This window comes from Microplitis demolitor, chromosome 3, assembly GCF_026212275.2.
Source record: "Microplitis demolitor isolate Queensland-Clemson2020A chromosome 3, iyMicDemo2.1a, whole genome shotgun sequence".
Lineage (NCBI taxonomy): Eukaryota > Metazoa > Arthropoda > Insecta > Hymenoptera > Braconidae > Microplitis > Microplitis demolitor.
Genome location: NC_068547.1, coordinates 8,900,700 through 8,913,882, shown reverse-complemented (window position 1 = coordinate 8,913,882; position 13,183 = coordinate 8,900,700). Strand labels below are relative to the sequence as shown.

At 32.7% G+C, this 13,183-nt stretch overlaps 1 protein-coding gene across 5 annotated transcripts in view; it reads right to left on the bottom strand.

Moving 5' to 3' along the window:
- Positions 1-13,183, bottom strand: part of LOC103579963 (homeotic protein ultrabithorax) — a 265,005-nt gene that overhangs the window by 165,112 nt on the left and 86,710 nt on the right. For 4 of the 5 annotated variants that reach the window (XM_014440499.1, XM_008561535.3, XM_008561536.3 and 1 more), the window contains exon 1: positions 8,400-9,894. The exons of the other annotated variant lie outside the window; for it this stretch is intronic. In XM_014440499.1, coding sequence (XP_014295985.1) covers positions 8,400-9,093 — 694 coding nt within the window. In that variant the 5' untranslated portion in view covers positions 9,094-9,894. Of the gene's footprint in view, positions 1-8,399; positions 9,895-13,183 lie in introns of those variants that run through there. 5 annotated transcript variants of the gene reach the window in all.

The following is a 13,183-nucleotide window of genomic DNA, read 5'->3' as shown; positions in this document are numbered from 1 at the left end:
TAAAATAAATGTAGTTTGTATTGATATCTCTTGAACAGAGCAACATAAATATTTTTAATTCATAGGTAAGGTTTTTAGAATATTTGTAGACGAAATTACTCAGTAGCTTTTAAATAATTAGTTAAACAATTAAAATTGACATACATTTCTCATTATTATCTAATCAGTTTTAAAACTTATTTGGAGTTAAAATTACTCATATCGATAAATTAAAAAATGTATTTATCCATTTAAAATATATCAATAAATGAAATTATAAACAAATTAATTATTAGTCGATTTTTATTTTTTTATGAGCTCTAATAAAATGATAATTAGAGTATTTTAAATTTATTAGATTTAAATTATGCAGGAAAAAAAATCGTGTCACGGTAATAGATATGTGATAAATATAAACTGTGATATCATTGAGTTTGTACACATAAGACGAATATAAATATATGTAAGTTTTGGTTGATTTTGTGAAGACCACGAATGTTTTTGAAACGAGTAATAGGTAAGCGAGACAGGCGGGGAGAAGGGAAAAGGGCGTAGTAAGTCAGAGCGCTGTGCGTACATCATCCTCCATCCAGGCCACGGAACAACACAAGGAAGGCACCTCGAATACATATATGAACAGCAAGAGCATCCACTTGGGACTGCCTCTTTAGTTTGGGGCCATTGGTGTGTGACCCATGTGTAGATATATGTACCAAGATATACCTCATGGCTCTCTCGTTGATGGAGCCAGAGGCAGTGCTACTCGATCATCAGTGCACACACGCCTATCTTCGACAAACTACTCACACTCTCCATTTCATTTTATAGAAAAGTTGCCAACATACTTTTTTTTTTTTTTTTCATAAAAAAAATTTTTTTACAAAAAAAAAATTTTTTTGATGCAAGAAATAATTTGCATTATAAATTGAAGAAAAAAATTTTCTTGAAACTAGAAAAAATTTTTTGTAGCAAAAAAATTATTTTCATTTCATGAAATTTTTTTCTTAACTTAAAAAAATTTTTGTTTTGAATTTATAACGCGAAAAATTTCATGAGACGAGTAAAATTTTTCTTGAGACAAGTAAACACTTTTCTTGAGCCAAGAAAATTTTTTATTGATACAAGAAATTTTTTTATCGACCCAAGAAAATTTTTGGTTTTCAATTTACAATCGAGTCGCGTTATAAGTCCAGCTTGTATCTTTTTCTTTTAACCAGACTCGTGTTAATATGAGAGAGACATTAATAGGACTTATAACGCGACTTGACTGTATAATGAAAAAAATTTCTTAAGGTAAGTAACAATTTTCTTGAGGTGAGCAAAAATGTTTTTCGCCACGAAATATTTTTTTTTCTGTATAAATAAATCGCCTGTGGTAAAATTACTTAATTTTGTATTTTTAAATTTTTAATAAGAATATGAAAAAAAAATATTTTCAGATGTTAAGGAATCTGACTAAAATAGGTTATTATTCCAAATAAAACTAAATGAAAAAAAATTTTATTGACAAAAAAAAGATCTATCATTTTGATGAATACGGCTTATAATCAATTATAAGGTAAAAATTCAAACGTGTGTGAGAATTTTTAGCCGCATAGCTGATAAAAGTTACCGTAGACAGCGATTACTTTTTTTTTTTTTTAATTTTTTTATTAGTGATAAAATTTTGTAGACAGTAACAAGTAAAGAGATTACTCAAATTAACCCGTAGTTATTAAAATACCGGAAGTATAAACAAAATAAAAAAAATTACACGATAATATAAATTTTATTCGTACGTTGTAAGTTTCGATATCTTACAGCAAAAAAACTCGGTAATTTAGATAAATAAAACAATTGTCGGCGGTATTTCCTTTTAAACAACTTAATTTCACATCAAGATAAAGACAAATTATTTAAATAAACAACAAGTCTAATAAAAAATTCAACATTTAAAAATTGACAGTCAGTAAAAAAAGTAATGGTTTTTTTTCGTAATTTAGCGGTAAATATATGAATTAAAAAATTTCAATCTTCTTATTGATGTATGAAAGTGAAGAGAAAAAAAATAAGTTTTCATGGTCGAATAGCGCCGCGCCACCATCCAGAGAATTCAGCTCAGACCGAATCGGTAAAAAGATAAAAAAAGAACATCTGTGTTACCGACAGCCCATTGCACGGTCCTCAAACTACTGGATGGAGAAGTAAACGACCCAAGCTGCGATTTCGTTGTCGTAAACGTCAGCGTTACGGTTACAGGGCTATTCGTTGCTAGTTTATATTGTACGAGGTTACTCCCCGAGGTACGTTGCACCTAAAACGTCGTATGAAACACTCTGTTTGTGCTTCTGATGTAGTCAGACTACTAACCACGTGTTTCAACGTTTACAAATTTTATTATATATCTTTTATTCAATTATCTTATTTTTTAACAACTAATAAATTTTATGTTTTTTAAATTTATTATTCATATTTAATAACTTGTTTTTATTTTATAAAAGTTTATTTTTACTTGAATTTAAAAAAAGTAGATGAAGTGAAACCTCCGACTGTCATGGATATTTAATAAATAAAAAGTAATTTTTTTTTTAAAATAATTTCAGATAAAAACGTAAAATGTAGTAAAGTAGGGGTAAGTATACAGAAAAAAAAGGATATGGTGGAAGAAAATTTTTCATTATGAATTGGAAAAAAAATTTTATTATATAGGGCTAGAAAAAATTTCTTGGCGCGAAAAATTTTTTCTTGCTTTGAGAAAATTCTTATTTTCAATTCTAAATAAAGAAAATTTATTAGGGCAAGTTAAAATTTTTTATGTCAATAAATCCTTTTCTTTTACTCCAGAATGTTTACAGTATGATTTTCTTGATAAAAGAAAATCAAGTTTATTTATACTTTTCCAAAAAAAATGCCAGCATACTTTGATTTTGAATGACATCTTCAAATTTTCGCATTAAAAGTATATAAGATTTAAAAATTCGAATAGCATAATTTCTTAAACAGAAAAAATAATGATTTCTTGGCACAAAAAATTTTTACTCGCCACAAGAAAATTTTTGCATCATAAATTGAAATTAAAAATTTTCTTGAGGCAAGAAAAAATGACCTGAAGCCAAACAAAAATTTCTTGAGATAAGAAAAAATTTTCTTTAGGCAAGAACAAATTTTCTTGAGATAAGAATAAATTTTTTTGAGGCTTTCTAAAAATTATTTTTTTTCAGTATAACATGATTTGTTGAGTATATTTCAATTAGATAATAATTTTGATATCTCAGCGTAGCACATTATTACATTATATTACACAGCGCTCCGAGTAGCACAAAGTAACGAGATGCTATTATAAAATTTAAAAAAGAAAAACAGTAAGGAGGTAAATAGTGTCTGTAGAACGAGACATTCAAGATAACGTAAGATCTCAAACCAGTGTCTTTTGCACCCTCTAATTACCCTATAGACACGAGCGACCCTTCGATGAGAGAACATAAATACCCCCGGCCACATCTGGAAAGTCGCCGGTGAAAGTGATCTAACATTGCGGAGAAAGCATTCTGCTTTCTCCGTCGGGGGTGTGGGTACATTTAGTAGATCCCATTTGAAAATACTACAATGTGTTTAAAATAAATTTTATTCCACAAATTCAAAAGAAGAACACTTGCTATTTACACTTACTTTTGTTGCCTCATTTTGCAGAAGATTCATTGAAAGCTTTACGAGCCACGATCTTAAATACATTTGAATAATAAATATTTTCTGACATTGAAAAGTAGTCAAACGAGTCATTAAAATGCGATTTATAAATTTATATACTGAGATCAGCTCTTATTCTGTCGTAAAAAATTTTGTTAAAAGTACATTTCATTTTTTTTTAATTCATTCCCTTCAGCAGATTTTTTTTTTTTCGTTCATGCCAAATCATATAATTGTTTGACTTGAAAAAAAAAAAAAAAAAATAAATTACAATTAAGTGTAAATAAATATTACGGTGATAATTATTTACTTTGTGACGTCTACACACTAGTGTAATTTTAAAATGAATATTTATTATCAATAAATTACTGCGCTAAATCATTCGATGGCTAGAAATTTAGTTTAATATACATTATTTAGTGTCTGACGAAAAAGATTGATAACTTGTTTAGTTCATCAATTATGTTTGTTTATACATTTAAAGCTTTGTATCGTACTTTTTTATTTTTTTAAAGTTAAGTGATTTGAAAAGATACCAATAATTATTTTTAAGTAAAAATTGAGAATTTTTTTTTGTTGTATGTTTGTTCTTGGACTTATTATTATATCATTTTATGGTGCACAAAAAAAAAAAAGATTTTTTGACGCAAAAAAATTTTGCACCATGAATTTAAGAAAAACACATTTTTTAAGACTAGAAAATTTCTTGAGACGAGAATTTTTTTTCTCAACTCAAAAACTTTTTTCTTATTTTAAGAAAATTTTTTCTCGTCTCTAGAAAATTTTTGTTTTCAATTTATAATTCAAAAAATTTCTTGCTTCAAGTAAAAATTTTCCTTGACCCAAGAAAAGTTTGTTTTTGACCCAAGAAAATTTTCTTTTGATCCAAGAAATGTTTTTATCAACTCAAGAAATTTTTTTTTCTAATTTATAACCCAACAATTTATTAGGTCAAGTAAAAAAGTTTTTGCATCAAGAAATATTTTTTTCCTGTGTATTAATTTACAACACCTACACAGAAGAAAAATTGTCGACTAAAAGTAAAAATACTAAGAAATTTTTTTTTTAAAACTTTAATTTTCTTAGATCAAGTAAAAATTTCCTATGACCAATACTAATTTTCTAGGTTCAAAAAAATTTTGACTTGTTTCCATAAATCGTCAAAATATTTTTGTGGTAACTTTTTTTTTGTGTACATACAACTGCGTTTATTTATTATGTGAACATGAAATGACATTAATTTTAAAGATAATATTTATAATTGGAATTATAAATAAGAGTGTAAAGCAAAACAAGTTTTTATTGAAACTGAACTTGAGGCTTCTAAAAACAATTTTTAACTTAAGCTTTGATATGGAAATTTATTCAACTTCATTCATTGATTGTAGATGTGAAGTGGCGTAAAATTATATATTTGGTCATGCTAATGTTTAAAATATTAATTAGGGGTATGCAAATTATTGTAATGTTTTTAATTATTTGTAAGCTTTAAAATTATTCAAAAATTATTGCAAACAACTTTCATAATTTATTACGTGTGAGTAGTGATGTAAGGAAAAGAAATTGTCTGACAATTGACATCAATTGACTAAAGGTCATTTTTTTAATTTAATGAAGTTTTTTACACCACCGTGATTTAGCCTAAAAATTATTTTTAAATAAATTTAACATCATTTTGCATCTAATTAAAATTTAAAAGAAATTTTTCTCGAATTTTTTCGAATAAACAAATCATACATACGTTATTTTTAATGACACGACTCGCAGTTTACTCACTGCAAGTACATGTACATACAATATAGTCCATAAAATTTACCACAAATTTTTTGACTTCAATTGACATGCGGTTGCCAGCAAATTTCTCTTGATCGGACTGTGCATAAAAAGGACGCTAATTTCTCATCACTAAATGTGAGTTTATATTTAACCGAGTTTTTAGTTATTTTTGCCCATGGGCATGCATGATTTTGCTGAAACAAAAATTCTAAACACAAAATCAAGCTCGCGACTCAATACAGTCTTTTAACGTAGAAACCAACGTGTTCATCCTTTTTTTAATTTCTATTGGAAGAATAAAATGTGCACAAAATTTCCATTTATTGTCTAAATACAACGAGCACAGAATTATTCCTCTATTTGAGTACACACGAGAAAAAAATAACATTTTTTCACTATTCGAAATTAGAACCGAATTAAATGATTCTAAAGCTTATATATAATTCAATTCGACCTTTGATTTTCCCATCCATAATATCTAGGCTACATAGGATATCTAATATATCATTTTGCACCACCTTCTTCTAGTCAGTGAAATGACATCTTTATAATTTGGTAGCATATTAACACATGCGAATTTTAAGAATTTAAAATTTTTCTACCCATGTTTCACACACAGGAAAAAAATTTCTTGGCTCAAAAAAAATTTCCATCATGAACTGAAAACAGAAATTTCCTAAAGACTAGAAAAAATTTCTTATTATAGGTCCAAAAAAGTTTTTCGTTTCTCATGAAAATTTTTGTTTGCAATTCATAGTTCAAAAAATTATTTGAGGGCAAGAAATCCTTTTTTTCTGTGTATTTTCAGCAATAACTGAGGATATTGGAAAAAATTAAGATTTATAAAACACTCTTGATAATTTCAGCATTATATTTATTTCGTGAATGGAAATCTTAACTGATTAATTTAAATTCCACTTTTAAAAAACTTAAACTATAGGGCATGTTTTTTAATTAAAATAAATTTTAGCCAATTAATTTTTGTGACAAGCTAATGAAATTTTCTAAGAAAAAAAAAAGTTTCCTCTCAAAGGTATAATTCAATTAGAGACAAACTATAAAACGAACTTTTTATGAGAGGTGACCTTTTATATTGTAATATTGGCACGTGTTCTGGAGATAAAGCTGTTTTTATCTTTTCAATAGTGGGTAAATCCAAAAGATGAAAAATCTATTTTAAGCACTTTCATAATCAAACCGATTACACTTTTTTTTTTCTTTAGCACGATAAAATTGATTATCATTGCTCAATTAACATTAATGGTGCAACATTAATAAACTTGTATAAAATCTGAACTATTGAAGAATTAATTGATGTTCTAAAAAATATATTAGATCGGCTGTTTCATTTGTAATGCAATTTAACTGATAAGGTAATAATAGTGGACACCAAATACTGTACTACGCATTTGAATAATGCAACATTGATATTTCTGTGACATAAAAAGTACATTAACAATGCATACAAGTGTGCAAATGAGAAGGGTTTACTATCAATAAGATAACGTACTGAGATACGTACAGAGTTAAATGATATTGAACGGTGTAAACAAGTGTGGAAATGATCACAAAAATTGTATGCATTGTAATGTATGTAATAATGGAGCTTTTACACAGAAAAAAAGGATTTTTTAGTGCAAAAGATTTTTACTCGCGTCTAGAAAATTTTACTTGATTCAAGAAATTTTTTGCATTATAAATTAAAAACGAACCTTTTCTTGAGGCCTGAAAAATTTTTCGTGAGGTCAGAAAAAGTCTTCTTGAAATAAGAAAAAAATGTCTTGAGTCGAGAAAAAATTTTTTTGAAATAAGAAAATATTTTCTTGAAGTAAGAATAAATTTCTTGATACATGAAAAAATTGAGACAAGAAAAAAAGTCTTAAGGCGAGAAAATTTTTTCTTGGGGCAAGAAAACATTTCTTGTGACAAGAAAAAATTTTTTTGCACCAAGAAATCCTTTTTTTCCGTGTATGTAAAAGCCCAAAAACAAAAACGTCAAGAATCCCAACACCGATACTAGTCTTTCTGTATGAATATATGCGTACGTCAAGGCAGAAGCAGGACAAAGAAGATAATATACAGGGACGATAGAAACAGCTGACTACCGGAATCCCAGTTCCGGAGGGGCAAGTGTCCTACACGGGGAAGAGACACTCGAGCCCCCAAACCTACTCTCATACCTCGTTCTATTATATATCGCGTACCCGACAATTTTACACGCACTTGACTCCATTCTGTCTCCCCGTAGATTCGCTCTTCAGATCCTCAAGAGCGGATTCTCCATTCCCATTGCTACCCTCTCTTTGACAGGTATGCGATTAGAAAGTGAGATGTTTTATATCTCCGAAGGTGTGATCATATTCTATTCTCATTATTTATTATAAATACGTTCAATAAACATCTAGCGGAATAATTTAACTCGTCGAAATTTTGTCATTTTTTATTACTATGGCTTTTGAAAGCGAAAAAGTTCGATAAGTCGGCGCTTTGTTATTGATCATTGGTGTTCGTTCATTAATGATATTTCACAGCACTGAAAAAATGTTCCATCCGAGTGGATTGGATCGGCGATAAAGTATTTTTAGCCTCACTGAGACGATAAATTCGTTAATACGTATGATGAATGTGATGTACTTTGATCGTACCGCGTTTTACGAAAAGTGCATATGTTTTTTTTCTTTCCGTGGGGACAATACGTGAGATTTAAAGACTAGATAAATTTATATTTCTAAAAAATATCCACAACCTAAATATAAAAATAACTTCAAGTTGACAGAAAAAATTTAATCTTTAATTTCTTAACGAAAAATAATTTTAAAAAATTAGAGATATAATCTCCTGCTTTTTTTTTTATATCTCATAGCACGTGGCTCCGTATTCCTCTAGCCCTAATTCTGTTCTCTTGCACGCGTTCGTAATAATATTTCATCCCGGCTGTTATGATAATCGGACACGCGAAATTATTAATGCAAACTCACCTGCTATGGCCATCCAGGGGTAGAAGGTATGGTTACCAGTGGGTTGTTGGTGTAGTTGAGTGGCGACCGGTTGGCTCGCGGTGGAGTTAAGACTGCAGGTGTTCCACGAGGAAGTCAGGGACCTCGAGGAGCCGTTGTTACCGGGACTCGAGGCGGGATCGCCGCCCACGAGACCGCCGTAGCTGCCGACTCGCGTGCCTTCAGGCGTACACGCGGATGGACGTACCACCGGATTGCTTTGGCCATTGGCGCCTGACGTCGCTGACTGCCAAACGTCTTTGACAGCGGCTGCAGCCATCACCGCTGCATAGCCATTTTGGTGAGCCGCTGCAGCAGCAGCCACAGCTTGTTCCTGTTGCTTGCAATCCTTTATTGCTGCACTCGAATATGAGGATGTCGTGTGTCCAGTCGCTTCAGGGGTTGACGAGTACAACTTGCAGGCAGTCGCGACACTCGCATCGTACGGGGAATCCTGCGGTGGCCTGGTATTAGTTCCGCTCCCAGGATGGATCCCAAGGCTGCTGGATGTGTGGTGATGATGTTGGCTGGAGGCGTACGGTGACATTCCCAGACCAAGTGGAAATCGGCTGTAGGCTGCGGCGGTCGCTGGATCATGGTGTTGACCTGCTGCACTTGTCTGATGATGGTGGCTTCCGTAGAAGCCACTCGCGCTCTGCTCAAAGTACGAGTTCATTATCCCGGGTATCTTGAAACACTTGCACTCAAACACCGGTTAGCACGAAAAAAAAACTCTATCGTATTTTATTGGGTATTTAACTCCAATCACACGATTTATTTTATTATTATTATCAACAATACTAATCACCAGTTAATAATGATAAAACAATAAAGTGTCAATGAGACAGATACCACTAAGTTAAAACAAGGTAAAACCGGCCGCGAGGTCGTAAAAGTCATCGGCGGCCGGTGAGCTAAACGTGCTCTGTCAATCGTCAATAGTTAAAAAGAGCGGAACGCGTATTTGGGTAGCTCATGACAACGTGTGTTTATGGTTCTGTTCAACCGGATGATCTCTGCCGAGAAATCGTCGGCCCGTGTGGCCGATTATCGTTAAGCCGTTACGATGTAATAAACTGGGCAATAAGACGGGCTATAAACGCCGCTTCGGGTGTCCCGTGCGGCCAACGGCACGCGACCTTTCTTTAAAGACCTGATGCAAGGTATCGATGTGGTTTTTAAATCGTAAGCACCTTCTGTTTATTACTATGTTTATACAAATATATATGAAACAAATAAATAATAATACTATGTATGTATCTAGAAATGATAAATTTCTAATAGGCAATAAAATGACTGCGTTAATGAAAGCTACTTGATAATGACCGAGCTTGACGGTTGGTCGTTCGATCTTCACTGCACTAGCACTTGAGAAAATGTGAATCGCCGATGACGTTGGATAAGTACGCAAGCTGTACTAAGGGAATCGTAACGAACCACGGTATGCCAGTGCGGTGGTCCACGGCACACTACTGCTTTTCTCGCGCCCCGTGTACCGCCACTCTGTACACTCAGTCCGTCTCTTCCTAACTCCGGCCTCTCGCGTTCTCTCTCTCGCTTTAATTCTCGAGCTTTCTCTCTTGCTCTTATAATGGCCATTACTTTCTCTCCTTTACGCTCTCGCTTCAATCCACAAACTCACTCCTCCTCTAACCGATTCGTGTGTGCAGACAGAGCGCGCACCAGTACTGCCATCTTTGTTCCTCACGTGTGGTACCCCTCTGAAGCGATAACCGAGCTCTCCTCACTCTGGTCTCGTTTCCACCATTTCCACCCTCTCTTTTCTACCCGTCTCGATTACACGTGACATTCATCTTTCTCTAACTCAATCACTTTTGCTGACTTCTCTCTTGTTTACTCCCACTCTTAAGCCCAAACTTAATATGCGCACTCTCTCGCTCTTTCTCTTCCACTTCTACGATAATTTGCTTGCTCACTCCCCCTTTCTGCTGCTGCTATCGTTTTTTCACTTTCTCGTCTCTCTTTTGTCTCACTTCCTCTCGCTTATTTTCGGCGCAGATCAGTGCCCCCTGTCGGGGATTTTACAAACTTTCCAATGTGCCGCCGGATTAAATTCAGAACCGCATTCTGTATCAGAGTAGTTGTCGCTAGCAGCAGCAGAAGATAAAGCGGCAAAAGAGCAGCCTATGGGCTTAGCAATTTCATTCTTACTTTTCTATGCCATTAAAGTGGTTAAATAACAGATTAATTATTTACCACAATAGAACAATGATCGAAATATCCGTGGCAAAAAAAATTATTTAAACAATAGCCAAGCTTATGAAAAATAAAAACTCTTGAGTGTACATTTGAATCCGTACAATAGTTACAGAATTTAAGTAGGAAGAAGGGGTTGGGGGGAAAGCTGCGCTTAAGGACCAATCAGAATTGAATTCGTCACGAGCATCAGACGAAACTACTACGCGTAGAGAAAGTAGTCCCGTTTGAAAACAACGCCCATATCATGACAAGCACCGCCCCCCTTTTCCCCCACCACACTCTATCAAAGCACGTAACTTCGCGCGATGCGCTCGACACGCGTGCCGGCGCCAAGCTGTGGGTATTCAGAGCGCCACCTTTGAAATCAACCATGAACTAACCCGGCATACCCATTTGGACGTTCAAACTGCCAGCATCGTCGTAACCCAACGTGGTTTAAACGATTATTGGTCCATCCAACGCGTCCTTTACGTCGTTTAAGTGCCGCCGGTTCACTACACATTTACAGGATCACACTTTCAAGATACCGCTTTACTAAGCATTTGTGTGTTCAATATATGCTGTTTTGTGGGATATCGAATGTTTGTTTTCTTTGTAACTATAGTAATTAGGGGGGAGGGGGATAGGGTACCCTAGAATTTTGTAATAAAAGTTTGTGTTGTAAACTGTTTTTTTGACATTCCAAAATCTCTTTTGTAAATGTAATTTAACATTATTTTGAATTTTTTTTTACTACTTTGAAAAATTTTGTTTTTGCACAAAAATGGAATGAAATCAATTTGATTTTTTTCTTATCAATTTACAATGAAAGAAGTCATTTTTCTTTATGCATTGATAAAAATCGAGTTTTTTTCTGAAATACGTCGCGTACTTGAGTCAACTGAATTTCAATCGATTCAAAAACATGAAAATTGGAAAAAGTTCACATGGAAGTTTGAATAAAGGACTTTATAGTTTTAGGCTTACAATAGAATTATTTTTATCAACGATGTACTTGAGGAGGTGAAATGTGAGATTAGACTAAAAAATGGGAGATGGAGCCGAGATCGTCTATTTATGTGATAAAAACGACTACGAATTTGAAAAAAATGCTGTTTTGAGTTGATGGAAATTAATAAATTCTTTAGGGAGTATCCCATTTTGCCCGCAAAAAATATTTTTTTTTTAACGGCAGCTGAAAATTTTTTCTATTCACTTTGAATATATAAAAAAAAAGATTTTTGTATTCGAGTGTCCAAAAATTTTATATTTCCTTAAGTACCCTGCTTTGCCTCCACCTCCTACATTTAAATTTTTTTTTTCCAACATTTTAGTCAGTAAATATGTAAAGCTAAAAATGTTATCGATTAAAATAGAAAAAAAAAATTCATATTTATCGAAAAAAGAAACAAACAAACAAATAAATAAACAGAATGCTATTTATCACAGTATCTAACTGTTTATTAGGATGTAAATGTCGTAGGATTATCGCCCCTACAGTTTACACCTCGTAAATTATTCTGTAACGAGCCGAGTAATGTCCGTCATAAGCTGCTCTAGCCCAGCTCGCCATTTAATACTTTCTGACCGATTATTTTAAATATTTTATTTTTAAACTCATCGGGACTAGTTTGTTTACTTCTTTAGCTAAATTTTTATTCAAGTGCCATTTTATTTTTTGTTAAGAAAAAAATATATTCAGTCAGACTGAACGGAATAGTGGGTCGTTGTGAGGATTGTGCTCGTACTGATAAAAGTGCTGAGAAACAATAGCCGAAATTTTTATCTATGTATGAATTCTAAACATAAATAAATTTGATAGTCAATGTAAATGAAGAACTATCTCATAAAAAAAGTAAACCATAATTTCTCAACCACTTGTGGGGCTCCGACAGGTGGCAGACAGTTTGCTCGATAATCATGACGGTAGTAAACTTGGGTTTTACGACCACTCGAACAGAATCGTAAAAGTCAGGGCCTCTAAGCTCTGTTCGCGTGGTGCTGTGAGGCGCGTGTCGGAAATGAGACGAGGGCGTGAGATGGAGAAGAGATTCTTCTCATTTGAGTCGAGTTAAAAATGGGTAGCTGAAATGGGTCTAATGCCCCATTCAAAACGCCATTGGGGTACCCCAACGACCAGCCGGGGATTCATTTAATGACAACACTATACTGTTATCCGACAATGACGTTTAAACAAGTTAATTTGTAGTTTTATTTCAATTTCGACGATAAAATCACTATACTTTGTAACTATGGTGTAAAATTAATGTTTATTAGGCAACTTAATTTTCTAAGTAATTCTTTATTTATGTTAGAGTACTACTCTAGTTATTTAATTATAAATTATTTTTGTAAATGAAGAGTTGATTGCTTTCTCTCTAAACATAAATAAGTGAAAATAAGTGAATATTAACTAATTCAAAGTGCAAATCGAACCACTAATTGTGAAAAGTGGTTCGATTGGCACTCTAGATTAGTGAATATTCGCTTATTCATGTTTAAAGAGTAAGAAAATGTGGTAGTCAATCATGGCATCAAGGATTATAAATTTTTTAAATTAATCTTTC